General features: G+C 40.2%; 3 protein-coding genes across 9 annotated transcripts; 2 read left to right on the top strand and 1 right to left on the bottom strand.

The window, feature by feature from the left end:
• Nucleotides 1-27: 27 nt before the first annotated feature.
• LOC135651358 (transcription termination factor MTERF5, chloroplastic-like) lies at nucleotides 28-5,887 on the top strand. 4 transcript variants are annotated; one of them, XM_065171415.1, is made up of 3 exons: nucleotides 28-241; nucleotides 3,150-3,211; nucleotides 4,235-5,887. In XM_065171415.1, the coding sequence occupies exon 3, from the start codon at nucleotides 4,603-4,605 to the stop codon at nucleotides 5,752-5,754; it is 1,152 nt and encodes a 383-aa protein (XP_065027487.1). In that variant the 5' UTR covers nucleotides 28-241; nucleotides 3,150-3,211; nucleotides 4,235-4,602; the 3' UTR covers nucleotides 5,755-5,887. The 4 variants fall into 4 exon arrangements, with proteins under 4 accessions (XP_065027487.1, XP_065027485.1, XP_065027488.1 ...); XM_065171413.1 differs by having other exon boundaries at nucleotides 28-254; XM_065171416.1 differs by lacking the exon at nucleotides 3,150-3,211.
• Nucleotides 5,888-8,605: 2,718 nt separating this feature from the next.
• Nucleotides 8,606-21,410, top strand: LOC135651706 (uncharacterized). 4 transcript variants are annotated; one of them, XM_065172051.1, is made up of 4 exons: nucleotides 8,606-8,828; nucleotides 16,147-16,282; nucleotides 18,631-18,692; nucleotides 19,716-21,410. In XM_065172051.1, the coding sequence occupies exon 4, from the start codon at nucleotides 20,123-20,125 to the stop codon at nucleotides 21,272-21,274; it is 1,152 nt and encodes a 383-aa protein (XP_065028123.1). In that variant the 5' UTR covers nucleotides 8,606-8,828; nucleotides 16,147-16,282; nucleotides 18,631-18,692; nucleotides 19,716-20,122; the 3' UTR covers nucleotides 21,275-21,410. The 4 variants fall into 4 exon arrangements, with proteins under 4 accessions (XP_065028123.1, XP_065028125.1, XP_065028122.1 ...); XM_065172053.1 differs by lacking the exon at nucleotides 16,147-16,282; XM_065172050.1 differs by lacking the exon at nucleotides 18,631-18,692.
• Nucleotides 8,628-9,026, bottom strand: LOC135651475 (uncharacterized). Its single transcript, XM_065171546.1, has one exon. The coding sequence runs from the start codon at nucleotides 9,024-9,026 to the stop codon at nucleotides 8,628-8,630; it is 399 nt and encodes a 132-aa protein (XP_065027618.1).
• Nucleotides 21,411-23,068: the final 1,658 nt, after the last annotated feature.

Raw genomic sequence — 23,068 nt, 5'->3', positions numbered from 1 at the left:
AATTATAATGTAACTTATTTCTGGTTCGATCGAACCAGATGAGAACGGCATCCTCAAATTCGCAACCGTGCCCTAAATGCAGTGGTGAAGCTGTCTCCTTCTCCACAGCGACCGCGACTGCGGCGTGTACCTTGGCGAGAGCCGGCAGCGGCGGCGGCATTTTCCTCCGTCGAGCTCTTATCGCTGCGGCGTTTTCCTCGGCGAACGGTGGATGCTGCGGCTTCCTCTCCGTCGGCGAACGGTGACAGCACCCTGTATCTCTCTCTTACTCCTCTTCCTCCTTCGCCGTCGTACAATCCCTTCTCGTCCCTCCTCCTCCCTCTTCCCCCCTTCATCGCAGCCCACCGCCCCCCCGCCTCGTCGCAGCCCCCTTTCTCCTTTCCCCGATCCCTCCTTCCCCTTCCCCCTTTCGCCACAGCTCTCCCGCTTCCCCGCCATCATCCTCCTCCTCCCTTCTCCTCTCTCCTCCCTCTTTCCCCCGTTCATCGCAGCCCCCCGCCCCTCTTCCTTGGTCCCTTCCCCCTCCTCCACTTCATCACAGCCCCCGTCCCCCGTCGACCCCGGCAGCCACCTTCACCATCCTCCGACCCCAATAGCCCCCTCTCCATTTTCCTACTCCGGCCTCGACAGCCCCCTCTCCATTATCCTGCTCCGGCCCCGACAGCCCCCATCTCCATTTTCCTACTCCAGCTCCGACGGCCTCCATTTCCCTCCTCTACACCCCTCTTCGCTCTCTCTATACATCTTCCCCTCGCCTTTCCTACTCCCTGATAGTTACCCGCTACCCTCCCAGCAAGCAGTCAGCAGCATGTCATGAGCATTTACTTTAAAGAAATAGCATGTCACTGTATGCAAGTTAAATACTGTTGTTAAGATAGACGGCAGGATAAGTGATGCTTTTAGAGAGAACAAAGAGGATTGGGGAAGTCCTAGTGACAAAAAAGCATGGAAAAGTTAGAAAAAGAGATAGCAGAGACAACAATCGGGTCACTGTGCAAAGAAAATCATTATCATTTGTCAATAGAATCATGCACAAGTATGACTATTCCTCATGTGAAGCATTTTAATTAAAAATATACCTAAGATAATACTAATCTAACTAGGTTTCCCAAAAGAAACTATCTCAACAGGGACTATTTATTTTGATGAAGTGTTTGGTTCATCAAACCTCTTAGTTTTCTTATTATGTTTACTGCATTGTAGTTTCCTTTTCAAGCACACCAGAACAACACAAAACCCCAAATGACACAAAGGACTCGACTCACCCTAAAGTACAAGTTGAGTAAACAACTAGAATTTGACTTGAATTCGAAGCCCCAAAATAGACCCAAAATCTCAATGTATTTGGTTGGGTATAAACTTACACCTTTATGTCAGCATAGTATGTTCTCTGCCGTAGTGCTGAAAGCAACTATCTTCACTGCTTGAGGCTTGTTCATACCTCAAAACACACAAGCCTGCTTATATTTGGATTGTCAAATCTTGTATTTGCTGGTTTTGTTGGTGATTGAAGGAGATTTTACTGGTAACGATAGAAAGATATTTTAATGCTCTTAATTTAACTACAGATATTTTCTTACACAGAGTTCAAACATACAAAAGATCCATATGGATGATGATTAATAGTTTGGACATCATGGCTTTTGTGATTATTGTGGTTGTTTGCACTTGCTGGTTTTATTGGCATATTCTCACTGATCTGAACAAAATTCATCATAGGTCCAAAAAGATTATTGAATTTGAGCTACATTGGTTGCATATCTATTTTTTAAATGTCATGAGATTCAAGTTAGATCATCTTAGTTCTATCTAACCTAAACACTGGGTGCTTGGCGCTCGCCTAATCGCTCAGGTGAGACGAGGCCTGAGCGCTTTGTTGTGCACATCACGTGGGCGTTTTCACTCGTGCGATGCTTAGGCGAGCACCGGTTGGGCGCTGGGCGGCCCACTCGCACGCCCGAGTGGTGTTGCACCTATATTTAACTCATGTTGGGTCCATTAAGACAAGCAATTTGTTCCCCACCCACGCGTGACTCACCTCCCTTCCAATGTTTCTTCCCCTCTCCTTTTGGAGTGCCCTAGGCATCCTCAATTCCTACTCTCTATTGCATGTAAGTGCAATATCTAGGTTTAGCATCCCGATTCCTACATTTTAAAAAATTACATCGGTATCCCTATTGTTATAGAAGTGCAATATCTAGGTTTATTTACTTTAATGTTGTCGGTTTTATCAACGAAAATACGAAAATAAAAGGGAAAAAGATAATTCTAATATTTCAATTAGTGGTGGCGGATGACATTGGTGATTGTGGACGACGGCGTCACTTGGGGCTGTGGGTGGCTATTGTGGGTAAGGAGAGTAACGACGAGAGGTGATAGCCGCTTTGCATATACATCGGCGTCGATATAGTTGCTGAGCAAGAAAATAGATTTGATGTAAAATTTTATTGTTTTGATTTTTGAGACCTTTTATTAATGTCACATTGTGATTTTGTACTTGATTTTCTTAATTTTCTTAGCATATTTTTTTATTTAAATAATTAAATTTATTAATTATATTATATATTTTTATATTTTACCGTCTCGTTTTGATCGGGCGAGCGCCTAGCGTCTTGGGCATTTTTGGACGTTGGCGCCTAGCGTTTTGTAAATCACTGGTGAAAATTAATTTTCAGCCCTCGGATATGAGTTGGTTTAGAACTGAACTAATAATATAAATTTTAACAATCCCAAATGTTCAATGTTGCATATCATGTATGTGCATTTACTTTAAAGAAATAAGAAGTTGCAGAATGCAAGTTAAATACTATTGTTAAGCTAGACAGCAAAAGTACTGCTTTTAGATAGAGCAAAGAGAACTGGGGAAGTCTTAAAAAAATAAATCGCAGGGAAAAGATAGAAAAAGAGATAGCAGAGCCAGTAATTGGGTCACTGGCCAAAGAAAACTATAATTATTTGTTAATAGAATCATGCACTAGTCTGACTATTCCTCATGTGAAGCATTATAATTCAAAATACATCTAAGTAGTACCAATCTGACCAAGTTTCCTAAAAGAAGCTCTCTCAACAGAAACTGCTTATTTTGATGAAGTGTTTGGTTCATCAAACCTCTTAGTTTTCTTATAATGTCTACTGCATTGTGTTTACAGGCCACACCAGAAAATTTCAACACAAAACCCCAAATGCTCCAATGGACCTGACTCGCACTAAGGTACAAGTTGAGTAAACAACTAGAATTTGATGTGATCTCCAAACCCCAAAATAGACCCAAAATCTCAATGTATTTGGTTAGGTATAACCTTACACCTTTATGTCAACATAGTGTGTTCTCTGCTGTAGTACTGAAAGCAACTATCTTCACTACTTGAGACTTGTTCGTGCCTCAAAACACACAGGCCTGCTTACATTTGAATTGTCAAATCTTGTATTTGCTGGTTTAGTTGGAGATTTGAAGGGGACTTTACTGGTAACAATAGAAAGAGATTTGAATGCTCTTAATTTAACTACAGATATTTTCTGACACAGAGTTCAATGATGCAAAAGATCCATATGGCTGATCGTGAATAGTTTGGACATCATGGCTTTTGTTATTATTGTGGTTGTTTGCACTTGCTGGTTTTATTGGCAACTCACTGATCTAGGCTTTTTTTCTTCATTTATGATATGTAGCTGAGGCTACATATAATGTTTTTACTGTAGTTGAAGTTGTTTACATGAGCATGTTTCTCATAAATTAAGTTCCTTTGTCAGCATAGAGCCAACTAAACTGTAGCATTTCTTGATTGAGGCAGTTTTCTTATCTCTTTATTCATTTTTCAGAAAATTTATTGCCTTTCTCTGGTCTTCCAGCTATGTTGTTTTCTTTTGTCGAGTTGCACATCTTCATCAGCAATGCCTCTTTTAGCATGTTGAACCTCACAAATTACTGTTATTGATTGATTAAACAGTGTCTATTCTACTTACCGGTTTTGCTAGACTTATAACTAGATCATCTCTTGGCATTCTTGATGAAATGGATCAATTACTCTGGAAGTGCTGATTTGAAATGTTTCAGGTTTTAGTTGTAGGACATTAGTGAATCCGATGTTAGAGAAAACATTATTCATCTTCCAGTTATTCTGAATTCTGTAGTACCCTTTGCAAGTGATCGATGTTCAACCTATTAGTATAAACATGAGTATACTCTTATATATTTGATGAAAATACATTTGATATGGTTTTTAAATTGCTACAGGGATATAGGACGCTTGGTAGTTTTTAAACCCACCAACTACAACAGAAAAATAAGTGGAATTTAGTGTCAGTACGCAGGTGTTATTTGAAGCCATTATTTCAGTGGTGGAGAATTGCTTGGATGTGAGCATGAGAATGAGTAACTAATCATAGGTACTCTTTATCAACTCGCAAACACCATTTAGAGACTTATCTGTGAAAGAAATGGCTAATTGGAACTGAATGCATGTGGATTAACATGAGTGGTGGAGGATGTTGTCTGAGACAGATGATTAGTTGAAAGTTTTCAACATCCTTGATTTGAGGCTGAGGAATTTGGATTGGAGAGGGCAGATATACAAAAAGTACGTGATACTGCCTCAAAAGACAATGTATTTGGTGCAGAAGAGGCTCTTTTGCCTTCTCTCATGTAACAAGTCCACGATCCATCTTTCCTCCTATCAACACTGCAGTGTGTTAAGCTTTTCCACTGCCGAAGATCACAGTTCAAATCATAGAACCAAATTTATGTTGGTCGACCCCCTTCAGTCATGTGAACTTTCCTCAAAAGAGGCTGCAAAAATAGCCAAGGATCGCATCTGTGAAAAAAAACTTCCAAGTTCAAGTCCTTCCATTGAGTTCTTTAAGCAGAGCGGTTGGAGTGATGCACAAGTCATGAAGCTTATCAAGAGGGCACCCAGTTTGCTGCATGCTAATCTAGAGATTGCCCTGAAGCCCAGGATGAGATCTTTGCAGGACATGGGATTTTCTGACACTGAAATAGTTCAGCTGGTTTCATTATGTCCGAAAGCGCTCCTTTTACGTGACCTCAAACCGAGGATCAACTTCTGGAGGTCACTATTAGGTTCGAATGAGAGGCTTCTGAAAGCCTGCAAGAGGAACAAGTTTATTCTTAGTTATAGCTTGGCTCGGACGATAGAACCTAATATATCTCTCTTGAGGGAACATGGCATCAGTGACGAGCGTATCATGCATATGGTGGCGACATTGCCAGGCTGTTTTGGTCGAATAGACAAATTAAAGGAGGTTATCAAATATATTGAGGAATTGGGTGTCCCACGTGACTCTGGAGTATACATGTGTGCACTTCATGTAGTCATGGGCATGAACAAATCTAGTTTTGATTCTACCAGTGCAACTCTGATGAGCTTTGGGTGTTCCCAGCCTGACATCGTTGCTGCATTCAGGAAGTGCCCAAACGTTTGGGCACTCTCAAACAAGACCATATGTGACAAGATGACATTCCTGATCAAGGAAGCTGGTTTTGAGCTGACATCTATCATTTGCTGTCCCGTGATTCTTACTTACAGCTTGGAGAAGAGGCTGAGACCTCGATATGAGGTTATGAATTTTCTTAAGCAGAATAAATTGCTGGATGAAGGACATAGTCTACTATCCGTCATACCACTATCTGAGGAGAAGTTCATAATGAAATATCTTTTCCGGCACAAGGAGAAATTTACTTCTCTCTATGATTCCTATCTTGCTGCTGTGCAGGGAAAGCCACATGTTGTTGCTTGAAATTGAAACTTTATATTAAAAAGATCAAGTTCATACTGATGGCACTATTTAATCATCTCAAATTTTGTGACATTATAAATTCTCCAGGAGTTTCTTTTTGTATAACATGGGTGCTGATTTTGATATTCTTTTATTTATTTATTTTTTTTACAACAAAATTTAAGGATTCTTTGATATTGTTGTTGACTCAGAAATCGGAAGAACGAGTGGGGAAACAGTCACTTCCTCAGAAAGGTAACCCAAATTTTCTCAAGCTTTTGTGTTATGTTTCTATCATAGCCAGCTAGTTTCTATCAACTGATCAGTGTCAACTTTGCCTCAGTCACGTTAGTTGGTGTGAAGCGTTACAAAAGAAATTTTATTAATGGTTCTGTTGGAACTTGTGAAGTCATCTTAGAATGTTAATATGTTGGAGTTTTTAATGTTGTGAAAGAGTCATATTGATATGGATTTCTTTGATCCAATGTCTGCTTAGTTCACCATCTCGCCAGCTATAAGGAACATGTTGTAAGTGTGAAACTCCAAATATTTAATGGGTTCTTCTTTTTTTTTATGATTACATTTTTGTATAGTTATTTAAAATTTAACAACAAAAGCTTTTATGAACTCCGTATGTATTATCATCCTTCGAACCGTATCTTCCTATTGCTTATTGATTGTGCTATTGAATCATCTCAAGACTATAACATCCATTTTGATTTTGAGATTGGTTTTTTATATATTCTTTCATGCCACGAGCCAAATCTTTTATACGGATACGGATGTGAATGAGAACGAATTATTACTTTAGAAAGATGGTCAAAAATATTCTCGAGCGTTTATGTTGTGTTTCTACCGGAGATGGTTAATTCTCTTAGCTGATCTATCTTAACTTGGCCTCAATCATTTTTAATTGGTATGGATTACGCTTAATTACTGATTTTATTGGAATATGTAAAATCTTGATGGTTGAACTATAATTTAAATGATTGGGATCTATTTAAATAAAATATGAATAAGGATAGAATCATGGATATTATTAAATGCATTTGGATTGAAATTACGGTCTAAGCCGTATAACAATTGAATGTATACTTACCATTTATCCACCTCTGTATCACTCGTCTTTATTTTTGTTAGAAAATATACTGTTATAATCAAGTGACGACGAGGAGTCACTATTCATATGTTACATGGAATAATATAGTAAATCTTATTAAGGAGTCTTTATCGAAAAACAATCTAAGTCACTATTCATATGTTACATGGAATAATATAGTAAATCTTTTAAGGAGTCTTTATCGAAAAACAATCTAAGTGAAAGCCTGAGATGAAAAATGATCATAATAGACCTAGTTGAATGGATGATAATGCTATACATCATATATTCCTCCTCCACTTAATGAAAAATTAGAAAACATCAAGATTTATGTATTTAAGTTATTCATAATCATAAAAACTCAATGACAATATATTTCTTTTTAGTAAATAATTTGTTGATAGGTCTTTTTAGTAAATAATTTGTTGATGGCCACTTCTTCTTTTCTGTTTATCATGATGGATATATATGATTTGTTTGTTTCATGACAATGATTATTTATTTCAAAACTAAAATAAAAAAAATTATTAATATAAGATTTCACCCTAAGAGGATTTCGATTTCATCAAAACAGGTCTTTTTCTTTGAGGCCCTTTTAACATGAAACTTCCAATTGTGAAGATACCCTTTTAGCATGAAACTTCCGATTATGAAGGTACGTGAAAATCACGAGCAACAACTTTTAGTACTTTGAATAATTATCTTATTAAATTGTTTCTCTAGTACTCTGTACTTATGTGTTTGATCATGGGAAGAACCTCTTAAGTTGCAACATCATCAACAACTTATGACTTTTCTCTTTCGTCTCGACAAATATCGTTTTTATCCTGTATCTTTTTGTAAGGTTGATAAAGTTATCATATAATTAAGATATTTAAAATTTGTTATGAAAGACTACTCCTATTGGGATGCATCCGTAAGTTATCTATCAATTTCTACCTGAGTTGGGATTACCTGGTATACATAAAGTCATAAATTTCTTTAATATTTCACTCTCCTCTCTATAGGACGATGCATAGCATCAATAGTTGTACATAATATAAATAATAAATATCGTATTAATTCTAGTGTCAGTAGGTCTCTCATTATTCTTTTCATTATATATACTTTTATCAAAAGTTCTATCTACACCAACAAAAATTAGTATATGACAATTTACTATATTCTGCTTGAAATTTATTACTGCATATTCGTCTAATTGTGAAATCATCCTTTAACTTAATTTTTGAAACAAGCGGAGCACCTTCGACGGTAGGCCTTGCAGCAAATATACAACATCCTCACAACTCACCAATTAGCACAAGAGTTGCTTACCTTAGATGATTACTCCTAATGCCTTCGCGCCTTTGGTTCCCTGGGGACAACTCGTCCTCCTTTATGGACTAGCTTAGAAATTTTTGATGGAGACACAATGACAACTTGATATTCAAATATCAGACAAGTAAGTCAACTAGCCATGAGCATTGACAAGATGGCTATCAGCGTCGACCCATAGCAATATGTCGAATAGCTTAACCGCTCAAATTCTAAAGGGAAGTCAAAAGAACTCTTCTTTCTTGCCTATTGTTAATTGATCTTTTCTTAGTTGTGCGGTAACATTATTACACTTGTTGGTAAAGGATCAATCTACCACGTAACCTCATAAGTTAATGTTTCCTTATTTTATGTACTGCTTTATAATTTTTATTTCAAGCACACCAGAAAATTTCAACAATCATCAAAACATCGAGTGATCCAAATAAAATTATAATGTAACTTATTTCTGGTTCGATCGAACCAGATGAGAACGGCATCCTCAAATTCGCACCCGTGCCCTAAATGCAGTGGTGAAGCTGTCTCCCTCTCCACAGCGACCGCGACTGCGGCGTGTACCTTGGCGAGAGCCGGCAGCGGCGGCGGCATTTTCCTCCGTCGACCTCTTATCGCTGCGGCGTTTTCCTCGGCGAACGGTGGATGCTGCGGCTTCCTCTCCGTCGGCGAACAGTGACAGCACCCGGTATCTCTCTCTTTCTCCTCCTCCTCCTTCTCTTCCTCCTTCGCCGTCGCACAATCCCTTCTCGTCCCTCCTCCTCCCTCTTCCCCCCTTCATCGCAGCCCCCTTTCCCCGATCCCTCCTTCCCCTTCCCACTTTCGCCACAGCTCTCCCGCTTCCCCGACACCATCCTCCTCCCTCCTCCCTCTTTCCCCCGTTCATCGCAGCCCCACGCCCCTCTTCCTTGGTCCCTCCCCCCTCCTCCACTTCATCACAGCCCCCGCCCCCCGTCGACCCCGGCAGCCACCTTCACCATCCTCCGACTCCTCCGACCCCAACATCCCCCCCTCCATTTTCCTACTCCGGCCCCGACAGCCCCCTCTCCATTATCCTGCTCCGGCCCCGACAGCCCCCATCTCCATTTTCCTACTCCAGCTCCGACAGCCGCCATCTCCCTCCTCTACACCCCTCTTCGCTCTCTCTATACATCTTGCACTCCCCTTTCCTACTCCCTGATAGTTCCCCGCTACCCTCCCAACAAGCAGTCAGTAGCATGTCATGAGCATTTACTTTAAAGAAATATCATGTCACTGTATGCAAGTTAAATACTACTGAAAGCAACTATCTTCGCAACTCGAGGCTTGTTCATACCTCAAAACACACAGGCGTGCTTATAGTTGGATTGCCAAATCTTGTATTTGCTGGTTTAGTTGGTGATTGAAGGAGATTTTACTGGTAACGGTAGAAAGATATTTTAATGCTCTTAATTTAACTACATATATTTTCTTACACAGAGCTCGAAGATACAAAAGATCCATATGGATGATGATAAATAGTTTGGACATCATGGCTTTTGTTATTATTGTGGTTGTCTGCACTTGTTGGTTTTATTGGCATATTCTCACTGATCTGAATCAAATTCATCATAGGCCCAGATAGATTATTGAATTTGAGCTACATTGGTTGTATATCTATTTTTTAAATGTCATGTGATTCAAGTTAGATCGTCTTAGTTCTATCTAACCGAAACACTGGGTGCTTGGCTCTCGCCTAATCGCTCATGTGAAGCGAGGCCTCTGCACCTTGTCGTGTAAATCACGTGGGCGTTTTCACTCGTGCAACGCTTAGGTGAGCACCGGCTGGACGTTGGGTGGCCCAGTCGCACGCCTGAGTGGTGTTGTACCTAAATTGAACCCTAGTTGGGTCTATTAAGACAAGCAATTTGATCCCCACCCTCATGTGACTCACCTCCCTTCCAATGTTTCTTCCCCTCTCCTATTGGAGAGCCATCCTCAATTTCTACTCCTTATTGTGTGCAAGTGCAATATCTGGGTTTAGCATCCTGATCCCTACATTTAAAAAAATTACAATGGCATCCCTATTGTTACAATAGTACAATATCTAGATTTATTTACGCTAACATTGTTAGTTTTACCAACGAAAATACAAAAATAAAAGGGAAAACGATAATTTTAATATTTCAGTTAGTGGTGGCTGATGGTGTCGGTGGTTGTGAACGACGACGTCACTGAGGGCCGTGGGTGACTGTTGTGGGTAAGGAGAGCGACAGCCAAAAGTGATAGCCGCTTTACATTTACATCGGCGTCGATACAGTTGCCGAACAATGAAAGGGTTGTCGATATGAATGTCGAAGGGTGCCGCTTGACAACTGCATCGATGTCGACGCTGAGCGGCACCGCTCGACATTTGCATTAGTGGCCCTCTCGTAGCTCGACAACTACATCGAAGCAAATGCAGTTGCAGAGTGACCCTCACCTCTCGTCGTTGTTCTCCCTATCTAGAACAGTCACTTGTGGCACCCAGCGACGTTATCGTCTGGCACCACTGACGTTGTTCGTCACCACAAACTGGAATGTTAAAATAATTTTTTTTTCTTTTGATTTCATAATTTCATTAGTAAATCCGACGTCGTTTTGTTAAATGGTTCTAGATATTTCACTTTCGTAATTACAGATATGCCAATGTAACCTTTTAAAGTGTGGAGATATAGATGCTAAAGGTAGCTAACTAAATGGGGTAATTTTGTAATGAGTCCCTGATACATAATATCTAGTCATGCCTATACATATTGGAATACATGCTATTTTATTTTAATGCTCTTACACCTTTATGTCAGCATAGTATGTTCTCTGCCGTAGTGCTGAAAGCAACTATCTTTGCTACTTGAGGCTTGTTCATACCTCAAAACACACAAGCCTGCTTATATTTGGATTGCCAAATCTTGTATTTGCTGGTTTAGTTGGTGATTGAAGGAGATTTTACTAGTAACAATAGAAAGATATTTTAATGCTCTTAGTTTAACTACAGATATTTTCTTACACAGAGTTCAAAGATACAAAAGATCCATATGGATGAACCCCTTGTGGTGTTGCACCTAAATTAAACCCTAGTTGGGTCCATTAAGACAAGCAATTTGATCCCCACCCTTGTGTGTCTCACCTCCCTTGCAATTTTTCTTCCCCTCTCCCATTGGAGAGCGCTAAGCATTCTCAATTCCTACTCCCTATTGCATGTAAGTGCTATATCTAGGTTTAGCATCCCGATCCCTACATTTTAAAAAATTATATTGGCATCCCTATAGTTACAAAAGTACAATCTCTAGGTTTATTTATTCTAACGTTGTCAGTTTTACTTATGAAAATACGAAAACAAAGGGTAAAAAAATAATTTTAATATTTTAGTTGGTGATGGGCGATGGCGTTAGTGATTGTTGATGATGGCGTCACTGAGGGTCGTGGGTGACTATTATGGATAAGGAGAGCGACGATGAGAGGTGCGAGCCGCTTTGCCTTTATATCGACGTCGATGCAGTTATCTAGCGATGAAAGGACCATCGATATAAATGTCGAAGGGTGCCGTTCAACAATTGCATCGATGTGGACGCTGAGAGGCGTCGCTCGACATTTGCATCAGTGGTTCTTTCATCGCTCGACAACTACGCCGAGGTAGATGCAGAGCAACTCTAACCTTTCGCCATCGCTCTCCTCATCCACAACAGTCACTTGTGGCACCTAGCTGTCACGAACAAACTTCTAAACAGGATGTTTGATGTAATGCTTATGTATGTCCGTGTCTTTTGGTATATTCATGCTCTGCACAGCATGTAGAGGGACGGCCGAAGGCTGAATAGTCCCATTTTAGTTAAGTTGGTGGCCGCTTTAGGCTTGTAAATAAAGGTTGTGTCATGTGGACACGTGTGAGAGATTCTCGGTTTGTAATGGACACTGCATTGTCTATGAAGTGTTTCTTGGAATGTTTGCTTGTGGATCCCGAGTGAGGTGTTCTCTCTAACCCGTCTTCTCTTTCGTAGGTCCTAAGGGACCATGGGAGGCTTCGGGGAGGCTGACCTTTGCGGACGGACACGCAAGGGTGCCGCACTACTTAGGCAAAACCAGCTAAGTCCGTGACAGATGGTATCAGAGCGGGACAAGCACTCATAGAAACACTTAGCATGCAAATGTGGGGGACCTAGCGGGGCTGCGTTGAGGGCAGTTAGCACACGTGCAACCGTTTGGGGGAAAACGAGCATGGAGATGTAGGGAAAAGGAGTCGCTCGAAGGAGCGGGCATCTGAGATTGTCATTCAGAGGAATGGCCAACCCTTCGCGCAAGAGGCACCACAAGAACAAGAAAGCTTAGAAGAATGCAGAGCGCACAAAGGTTGAGATGGTTGAGTTTAAGCTACAGCTCAATGTTGACAACTATACTTAATGGTGCTCAAGGCAAACGAGGCGCTTGGTAAAGGATGAGACCATGCAAGGTGGAATGAGTTGTTCAGCGACCGTAAGAGTTGTGCAAAGCTCACAGAGGTGAGGGGCATTGCTAACTCAAAGAATTCGGTACTCATACGTGGGCTTGTCTACGGACGATGGAATGTTCGCGGCCATCACAAGGCGATCGAAACTCGGCGCCATGGAGCATTGAAACTTTCTCTTCAGCATGTGAAGGATACGTCCGTAGGAGGCTGAAGTGTGCAACGAGTTCAGCATGTTGCTAGGCCTTGAGTGGTGCAACGGGAGCTGTATTGACGGGGAGTCACAATCTAGCAAGTGTGTTTGCAGGAGGCAGAACAATGCACAGTTTGTTCAGCAAATCGGAGTAGTCCAAGGGGATGGTGGTCTCCGAAACGAAGAGAGATGTTGCTCCAATGGGACAGTTATCCAGGAGGGATAAGTCCCGGCTCTTCAGAGGGAGAATCATGTGGGATGTGCCTCACATGTTGAGGAGGAGTCGTATGATCTCGCTTGAGAGAATGTATTGGTGGATGCATTGCGAGGTCAAGTGGGGGAGCGACCCAAAGCAACACAAGTGAAGGCATACTTGGAGTCGATATGGAGATCGGACTCAAGGGAGGGCTGACCCGTGGAATGGTCGGCGCGAGGGCCACCATCAACTCAATGCAAAAACGAGGAGCGGAGCAACTTGGGTGTAACTTGGCGAAGTATCCAAGCCGCATGAAGGGAGCCAACATAGAAAGATGGAACATGGAGCGGAGGCACAGTGCTTTCCTTGGACAGAGGTCAAGGACATGAACTCTTGCAGAGGCAAGAGCAGGATCATGTTGTTCCATGGGTCCTTCATTCTGATGGAGCAGACTCATCTTGCATGGTGCCAAAGACGAAGGGAGCTTCTGGGCATATGCACCTTATCTCGGAAAAGCATTTGATGGAGGAACTAAGGCGACTCAATTTGTGGAGGCGAAGTTGGGTTTAGAAGGCCTTGGCACGGGGCAAGAGGACGCGGAGGCGGGTACTCTTAAAGTATATGCCACAGTGTTGCCAGTCAAGTTGCTAGGCAGGAAGCGGTGTGTAGCGGAGATTGTGCTGGTAGGGGCAGAGGCCCAGGATCCAGACAATGGTGCACCATTTTCAGCGAAGTCGGTGGACTTTGAGCTACTAGGCGACGGACTGTCGTAGAGTGGTGCTTCATCTAGGTGTGACCCAAGTGTGGGTGGATGGAGGTCGATTACCAAAGGAATGAACAAAATCGAAGGTGGAAGAGACCCTGCGATGTATTGGTAGAGGCCACACATGGAGGGATCACAATTCGAGTTCATCCCACAATGATCAGAATGTAATAGAGATGTCACTAGGAGGCGACATGGTGCAGCGGATCGCGGTGGAACAGTTCGTGGCAATGCGATACACACGACATAGTCCCGTGAGGGACTAGATCATACGGAGGTATGATCGGGAGCTACTGGAAGCTCCACTTCGGTGAACAACACGACGGCAATAAGAGCTATGGATTCAAGGAGTGAAGGTCATGGTACCGCAGAGGCGGGTCTTCCGTGCATGCATCGAATTTTGCATCGGATGAAAGCCTTGGTTATCAGCATATGGGGGCTGTGTTCCACCAAGGGAAAAAGTTCGAATGTAAGTACCAGTGAATCCCAGGGGAGGGACTTGATCATGCAGAGGTATGATCGAAGCAGCTGGAGAGTTGGACTTCTCCAGAGCCTATATTCGCTTAAGGGAGCCTGACAAGTCAGAGGACAAGGTCGAGTAAGTGAACGTTGCTACCAAGGAAGCTAAGGAGAACAGAATCGATGCAAACCCTACAACGTGATGGCAGAGGCTATGCATGGGAGTTGCAATCTGTCTTTCCATCGACCAAAGGGATCTGCTTGGAGAACACCGAGATGTTGAAGCAGGGGGTCGAAAGGGGCGAGGAAGCGACGACGAGTCCAGAGGGACTTAGCTGCTCAAAATCAAGCATCAGTTAGAATGGAGGTGGACTCGGAGGAGTGCCACAGAGGCATATCTACTGATTGTGAAGAAAAGGGATGCAGATGCGAGGCGACGGATAGTAGTGCCATGGGCATGGCAACGCCATGGTACCGCAGAGGCGGGACTTCCGTGAAAGTCATTGATCCCTTGCTCTCATGGAGAGAGAGCGCTTGGTCGTGAAAGGGGCCGAGGAGGTGGAGCATGTAGAGGCAATCTCCAAGTACCGAGACAAGGTTGAAGGGCAGAGGCCAAGGAACTTCGTAAGACCGGTGTCAACGAGCTTCTCATTAAGATAGCCGATAGTAAAGGACTTCGGGTCAAGCAAGAGTGCATGACCAAGGAACGAAGCAGGCAGTTTGCGGTGCTGTACCTTTGCTACTCAGTGGAGTAGGCGGCAGAGTTGATGGAGAAGACGGTATAATCCCAGAGGCGACCAAACCTATGAGAGAATTACTCCAAGTTGGGGTGAAAACTTCCTGCATTCCAGAAGTTTGATGGCATTGAGAAGGTGAATCACAGTAACTTACTCAACGCAAGGAGTGCAAACACTTCAAGTGCTTCAGAAGTGTGAGCAAAGAGTAGGCGAATGCCAGTAACCAGCTCGATGCATGGAGTACAACCTCGATGAGGCGGGCGAAGTCAAGTAACCTTTGTCTTCTCAACTCTTAAGAGAATGGGCGAAACCGAGTACCCCAATTCTCTTATCTATCCAGTAGAGGAGCCCTGCACATGTTCAAAGACCCTTCGAAGATAATGGAAGACAATAGTTGTCAAATCCTCACCAACGGTGATCAGTGTTACTGAGAGTAGATTGTCCGCTTCATTTCCCAACGAAATGCCAATCGAAAGCAGAAGTGATGCGAACCTACTTGGATGTGACAACTAAGTGAAAGAAGAGTCAATGAGCAAATTTTGTGGAGGAAGGACCCAAAACTTCAGAAGTTTGCGAGACGATGCTCGTTAAAGCTCCAACAAGCATCTACCCAGTTCAAGCAACATGAGGCATTTGAGAGATTGACGCATAGTAAGGATGGTCTTTTTCCTTCATCTGGAGGATCCGCAGGAGCCAACAGGGATCAACACAACTCAACCAACCCCACACTAGAGTCGGAGTCATTAGCGAGTTGAAGCAGCATGGCGGATCAAATGTTCGACTACTAAAAAACAGCAGCGGAAAGCAGCTGGGAGCCAAGAGGCGCATTGCACCTGAAGCAAAAGAATGAAGACTTAGCAAAGGCGAGGAGTTGCAGTGTCGACAAAGGCTTCGACGAGGACATCGAAGGAATAAGTGGGGGAGAATGTCACGGACAAACTTCCAAACAGGATGTTTGATGTAATGCTTATGTATGTCCGTGTCTTTTGGTATGTTCATACTCTGCACAGCATGTAGAGGGACGACCGAAGGCTTAATAGTCCCATTTTAGTTAGGTTGGTGGCCGCTTTAGGCTTGTAAATAAAGGTTGTGTCATGTGGATACGTGTAAGAGATTCTCGGTCTGTAATGGACACTGCATTGTCTATGAAGTGTTTCTTGGAATGTTTGCTTGTGGATCCCGAGTGAAGCGTTCTCTCTAACCCGTTTTCTCTTTTGTAGGTCCTAAGGGACCATGGGAGGCTTCGGGGAGGCTGACCTTTGTGGACGGACACGCAAGGGTACCGCACGCGGGCTGACATAGCGGCGTTGTCGTCTGGCACCACCACTGCTGTTCGTCACCACAGATTAGAACATTGTAATAATTTTTTTGTCCTTTGTTTACGTATTTCTGTTAGTAAAACCGACGTCAGCATGATAAATGGGTATAGATGTTTCACTTTCGTAATTACTGGGATGTCAATGTAACCTTTTAAAGTATAGGGACAGGAATGCTAAAGGTAGCTAACTACATGTGATAATCTTAGTGAGTCCCTGATGCATAATATCTGGCCGTGCCTATACACATTGGAATACATGCTATTTTATTTAATCTTTTGATCCTTTATTAGTTTCTTGTTGCTTAACGCATAAGTTGGTTCTTAAATGGTTATGAACATCAAATGATTTTGTAATATGTATCGATACCTATTTGTTGCTTAGACATAATAATATGCATACTTTAGTCATCAGATGGAACCACACATGGGAGCATAGCTCATGTTTCTTGTCTATTTTTTGCCCTTGGGATAACTTCATCACATGCATGCTGGTTCTGGTGTCTTGCTTTGAACCACAGTAATGAAATGTTGGACCTCTTTTCGCACATATTTACTAATTACACATAGAGAATGCATTTATATATTCAATTTTGAGGCTAAGGGGTGCCATCATTAATGGGATTTGGAGAGGGCACTTAGGTACTAGAAGCTATTAGGAGCTGTCACTGTATCTTCATGCTCTTCTCATTACATCGAAGCTCTTAGTTCTTTTTTGTTGTGCATGGCTGTGGATTTCTTCATCCATAGATGCAATTTTATATTTTTCTGTGCTTATATTTTTCTTTCCATTTTTTCTCATTTTAATTTCTTTGCAATGATATGGTAGATATGTGCCTTGACAGTCATAATAAACTGTGGTTTCATTTTTACATTGTATTTTGGTATTCAAAATAATTTTATCTGACATTTCAAATTTCCTATGACATGAATTATCTTGTTTTGTTCTTGAACATTGGTACAGTTGTTGTAGTAGAAATACAGATCTGAGTAAAACTTGAACAAAACAAAATTAGGCAAGGCATTTCTAGGGAACTATCTTCAAGATAGATAATTTTCCCACTACAATGCAGATGGCTTCACAGAAATTCTATCTCTAAGGATACAATGCCTATTCCCTGAAATAATCAAGATTGCACTTCTTGATTACTTGAAGAATCAAAACTCAACTAGAAAATAAAGAGAAAGACCGAATTCAGTACTTTGTTTGCACTAGAATTTTCTTATTGCTTTACTCTTCAATATAGCGGAGTTTATTTAGACATTGAAAGGATGCTAAAACATCCTTTCAGTTATCCTAAAGAGTTATGACTTTTTGAACCATTACAGCACATTAAATGAGTTTTTAAACTGCAAGTAGTTTCCATAACTGTTCCCGACATTTCTTTCCCCTTTTTTTAGTAAATCCTTATCTATAACAATCCCTGACTAATTTACATATGATAAAAATATAAATCATAAAATTACAAATCGAAATCTGTAATAAGCATAAGTGTAAAATCTGGGATGTATATAGTGTATATCCATGAGTGGACTAACCTTAAAACTTTGGACTAAATATAAGGAACCATATTCACAAAATATACGAGTTTTGAATTCTAAATTTAGCAAACCTTTTTTGGACTTTGCACTGAATCCTGACTTATCCAGTACTTGTAGGATCTTACTGGTATGATCCGTAAGAAGCAGCATCTTACTTCTCTATTGGCAAAGGTAGACTCATTAAGAGTGTTCACAATCATTGTAACTTGTACTGGAGGTCATAAAAAATAATTTTGACTAATATTTATCTAAATTTGCTTAACTTGATCGTAGTCTAGATACTGTGGTCAAACATGGTGCTCAGTCTTCTAAATTTTCTTATATTACAACATTTCCAATGATGTGTATTAAGTGGCAAGTGACAATTAATTTCCAGCCCTCGGATAGGAGTTGGTTTAGAACTGGCCTAATAATGTAAATTTTATCAATCTCAAATGTTCAATGTTGCATATCATGTATGTGCATTTACTTTAAAGAAATAAGAAGTTGCAGAATGCAAGTTAAATACTGTTGTTAAGCTAGACAGCAAAAGTGCTGCTTTTAGATAGAGCAAAGAGAACAGGGGAAGTCTTAAAAAAATAAAACACATGGAAAAGATGGAACAAGAAATAGCAGAGCCAATAATTGGGTCACTGGCCAAAGAAAACTATAATTATTTGTTAATAGAATCATGCTCTAGTCTGACTACTCATGTGAATCATTATTATTCAAAATACATCTAAGTAGTACTAATTTGACCAGGTTTCCCAAAAGAAGCTCTCTCAACAGCAACTGCTTATTTTGATGAAGTGTTTGGTTCATCAAACCTCTTAGTTTTCTTATAATGTCTACTGCATTGTCTTTACAGGCCACACCAGAAAATTTCAACAGAAAACCCCAAATGATCCAAAGGACCTGACTCACACTAAGGTACAAGTTGAGTAAACAACTAGAATTTGATGTGATCTCCAAGCCCCAAAATAGAACCAAAATCTAAATGTATTTGGTTAGGTATAACCTTACACCTTTATGTTAACATTGTGTGTTCTCTGCTGTAGTGCTGAAAGAAACTATCTTCACCACTTGAGACTTGTTCGTGCCTCAAAACACACAAGCCTGCTCACATTTGAATTGTCAAATCTTGTATTTGCTGGTTTAGTTGGTGAATTGAGGGGACTTTACTGGTAAAAATAGAAAGAGATTTGAATGCTCTTAATTTAACTACAGATATTTTTTTACACAGAGTTCAATGATGCAAAAGATCCATATGGCTGATCGTGAATAGTTTGGACATCATGGCTTTTGTTATTATTGTGGTTGTTTGCACTTGCTGGTTTTATTGGCAACTCACTGATCTAGGCTTTTTTACTTCGTTAATGATACTTAGCTGAGGTTACATATAATGTTTTTACTGTAGTTGAAGTTGTTTACATGATCATCTTTCTCATAAATTAAGTTCCTTTATCAGCATAGAGCCAAATAAACTGTAGCATTTCTTGATTGAGGCAGTTTTCTCTTTATTCATTTTTCAGAAAATTTATTGCCTTTCTCTGGTCTTCCCGCTATGTTGTTTTCTTTTGTCAAGTTGCACATCTTCATCAGCAATGCCTTTTTTAGCAAGTTGAACCTCACAAATTACTGTTATTGATTGATTAAACAGTGCCTTTTCTACTGACCGGTTTTGCTAGACTTATAACTAGATCATCTCTTGGCATTCTTGATGAAATGGATCAATTACTCTGGAAGTGCTGATTTGAAATGTTTCAGGTTTTAGTTGTAGGACATTAGTGAAACTGATATTAGAGAAAACATTATTCATCTTCCCAGTTACTCTGAATTCTGTGGTATCCTTTGCAAGTCATTGATGTTCAACCTATTAGTATAAACATGAGTATACTCTTATGCAGCATATTTGATGAAAATACATTTGATATGGTTTTTAAATTGCTACAGGGATATAGGACGCTTGGTAGTGTCTAAAGTTTAGACACTAAACCCACCAACTACAATAGAAAAATAAGTGGAATTTAGTGTCAGTGCGCAGGTGTTATTTGAAGCCATTATTTCAGTGTGGAGAATTGCTTGGATGTGAGCATGAGAATGAGTAACTAATCATAGGTACACTTTATCAAGTCACAAACACCTTTTAGAGACTTATCTCTGAAAGAAATGGCTGATTGGAACTGATTGCATGTGGATTAACATGATTGGTAGAGGAATGTTGTCTGAGACAGATGATTAGTTGAAAGTTTTCAACTTCCTTGATTTGAGGCAGAGGAATTTGGATTGGAGAGGGCAGATATAAGACTACTTTTCTTGTATTTTTCTGCAAACAGTACGTGATACTGCCTCAAAAGACAATGTTTTTGGTGCAGAAGAGGCTCTCTTGCCTTCTCTCATGTAACAAGTCCACGATCCATCTTTCCTCCTATCAACACTGCAGTCTGTTTAGCTTTTCCACTGCCGAAGATCACAGTTCAAATCATAGAACCAAATTTATGTTGGTCGACCCCCTTCAGTCATGTGAACTTTCCTCAAAAGAGGCTGCAAAAATGGCCAAGGATCGCATCTGTGAAAAAAAACTTCCAAGTTCAAGTCCTTCCATTGAGTTCTTTAAGCAGAGCGGTTGGAGTGATGCACAAGTCACGAAGCTTATCAAGTGGGCACCCAATTTGCTACATGCTAATGTAGAGACTGCCCTGAAGCCCAGGATGAGATCTTTCAAGGACATGGGATTTTCTGACACTGAAATAGTTCAGCTGGTTTCATTATGTCCGAAAGCGCTCGTTTTACGTGACATCAAACCGAGGATCAACTTCTGGAGGTCACTATTAGGTTCGAATGAGAGGCTTCTGAAAGCCTGCAAGAGGAACAAGTTTATTCTTAGTTATAGCTTGGCTCGGACGATAGAACCTAATATATCTCTCTTGAGGGAACATGGCATCAGTGACGAGCGTATCATGCATATGGTGGTGACAATGCCAGGCTGTTTTGGTCGAATAGACAAATTAAAGGAGGTTATCAAATATATTGAGGAATTGGGTGTCCCACGTGACTCTGGAGTATATATGTGTGCACTTCATGTAGTCATGCGCATGAACAAATCTAGTTTTGATTCTACCAGTGCAACTCTGATGAGCTTTGGTTGTTCCCAGCCTGACATCGTTGCTGCATTCAGGAAGTGCCCAAACGTTTGGGCACTCTCAAACAAGACCATATGTGACAAGATGACATTCCTGATGAAGGAAGCTGGTTTTGAGCTGACATCTGTCATTTGCCGTCCCGTGATTCTTACACTCAGTTTGGAGAAGAGGCTGAGACCTCGATATGAGGTTATGAATTTTCTTAAGCAGAATAAATTGTTGGATGAAGGACATAGTCTACTATCCGTCATACCACTATCTGAGGAGAAGTTCATAAAGAAATATCTTTTCCGGCACAAGGAGAAATTTACTTCTCTCTATGATTCCTATCTTGCTGCTGTGCAGGGAAAGCCACACGTTGTTCCTTGAAACTGAAACTTTAAATTAAAACGATCAACTTCATACTGATGGCACTATTTAATTATCTCAAATTTTGTGACATTATAAATTCTCCAGGAGTTTCTTGTTGTATAACATCCGTGCTGATTTTGAGATTCTTTTTTTATTTATTTTTTTTGCAACAAAATTTAAGGTTTCTTTGATATTGATGTTGACTCAGAAATTGGAAGAACTAGTGGGGAAACAGTCACTTCCTCAGAAAGGTAACCCAAATTTTCTCAAGCTTTTGTGTTATGTTTCTATCATAGCCAGCTAGTTTCTATCAGCTGATCAGTGTCAACTTTGCCTCAGTCACGTTGATTGGTGTGAAGCGTTACAAAAGAAATTTTATTAATGGTTCTGTTGGAACTTGTGTAAGTCATCTTAGAATGTTAATATGTTGGAGTTTTTAATGTTGTGAAAGAGCCATATTGATATGGATTTCTTTGATCCAATGTCTGCTTAGTTCACCATCTCGCCAGCTATAAGGATACAATTCTCTGTCATATGATTTCTGCTCTGCCATATGATTTCTGCCGTCTGAAACATGTTGTAAGTGTGAAACTCAAATATTTAATGGGCTCTTTTTTCTTTTTTATGATAACATTTTTGTTTAGATATTTACATCCTCCGATCTGTATCCCCTTATTGCGTATTGACTGTGCTATTGAATCATTTTAGATTTGTGACAATTTAAATTGTCCAGAAGGAACTTCTTAAGAGTAGAACATTCATGTTGATTTTGAGATTGATTTTCTATATATTTTTTCCTGCCACCAACGACGTCATTACTTCAGAATGATAGTCAAAAATATTATCGAGCTTTTATGTTATGTTTCTACCGGAGCTAGTTAATTCTGTCAGCTGATCTATGTTAACTTGGCCTGAATCATATTAATCTTAATTATTGATTTTATTAGAATATGTAAAATCTTGATAGCTGAATTGTCATTTAAATGGTTGAGATCTATTTAAATAGAGTATGAATAAGGACAGAATCATGGTTATCATTAGATACATTTGTATTGAAATTATGATCTAAGTCATATAAATCGATGTAGAGGTCATAATGGATGAATGCATAGAGAAACATAATTGTGTGCGGACTTTCAGTCAACGTATACTTACTATTTCTCCACCTCTGTATCACTCATCTTTGTTATAATCAAGTGGCGATAAGGAGTCATAGTTACATAGAATAATATGGGAAATCATATTAAGGAGTCTTTATCGAAAAATAATCTAAGTGAAAGTCAAAAAATGAGCATAATAAGCTAGAAAAGATTGGTATCGAGAAGAAATGATGTTCATATGTTACATGAAAAAAAAAATAAGATACTGTTTTCAATTCAATTTGCTCAACTTCTAAATTTAATCGAACAGTCAAATCAAGAATAACTCTCATAGATGATATTTTTATCGTATTAAAATATTTTTTTTTTAATTTCAATCTTTAATTTATAGATTAATTTATTAGATAATTTTACTAAGTCATACGTGTGATTCTTAAGCAAAGATCTCGTATTATCTAAGTGAAAGTAACCACTTAGATTATGTTCTTATGTTCTCTAAGTGAAAGCAAAGATCTCTTATTCTTATGTTCACGTAGAATAACTTCTTAATAAGTTTCTGACTCTCCCTCGTCAGTAACCACTTAGATTATTTTTCGATAAAGACTAATTTATCATATTATCTAAGTGAAAGTAGAAAAATAAGCATAATAAGCTAGAACATGAGACACGTAGTTTTACAAACCTAAGATATAAGTAGGCCGGGCATGCGAGT

The sequence above is a fragment of the Musa acuminata genome, chromosome BXJ3-10, assembly GCF_036884655.1.
Source record: "Musa acuminata AAA Group cultivar baxijiao chromosome BXJ3-10, Cavendish_Baxijiao_AAA, whole genome shotgun sequence".
NCBI classification, from domain to species: domain Eukaryota; kingdom Viridiplantae; phylum Streptophyta; class Magnoliopsida; order Zingiberales; family Musaceae; genus Musa; species Musa acuminata.
Note: the sequence above shows the minus strand (reverse complement) of the source record. Positions and strands in the feature narration are given on the sequence as shown.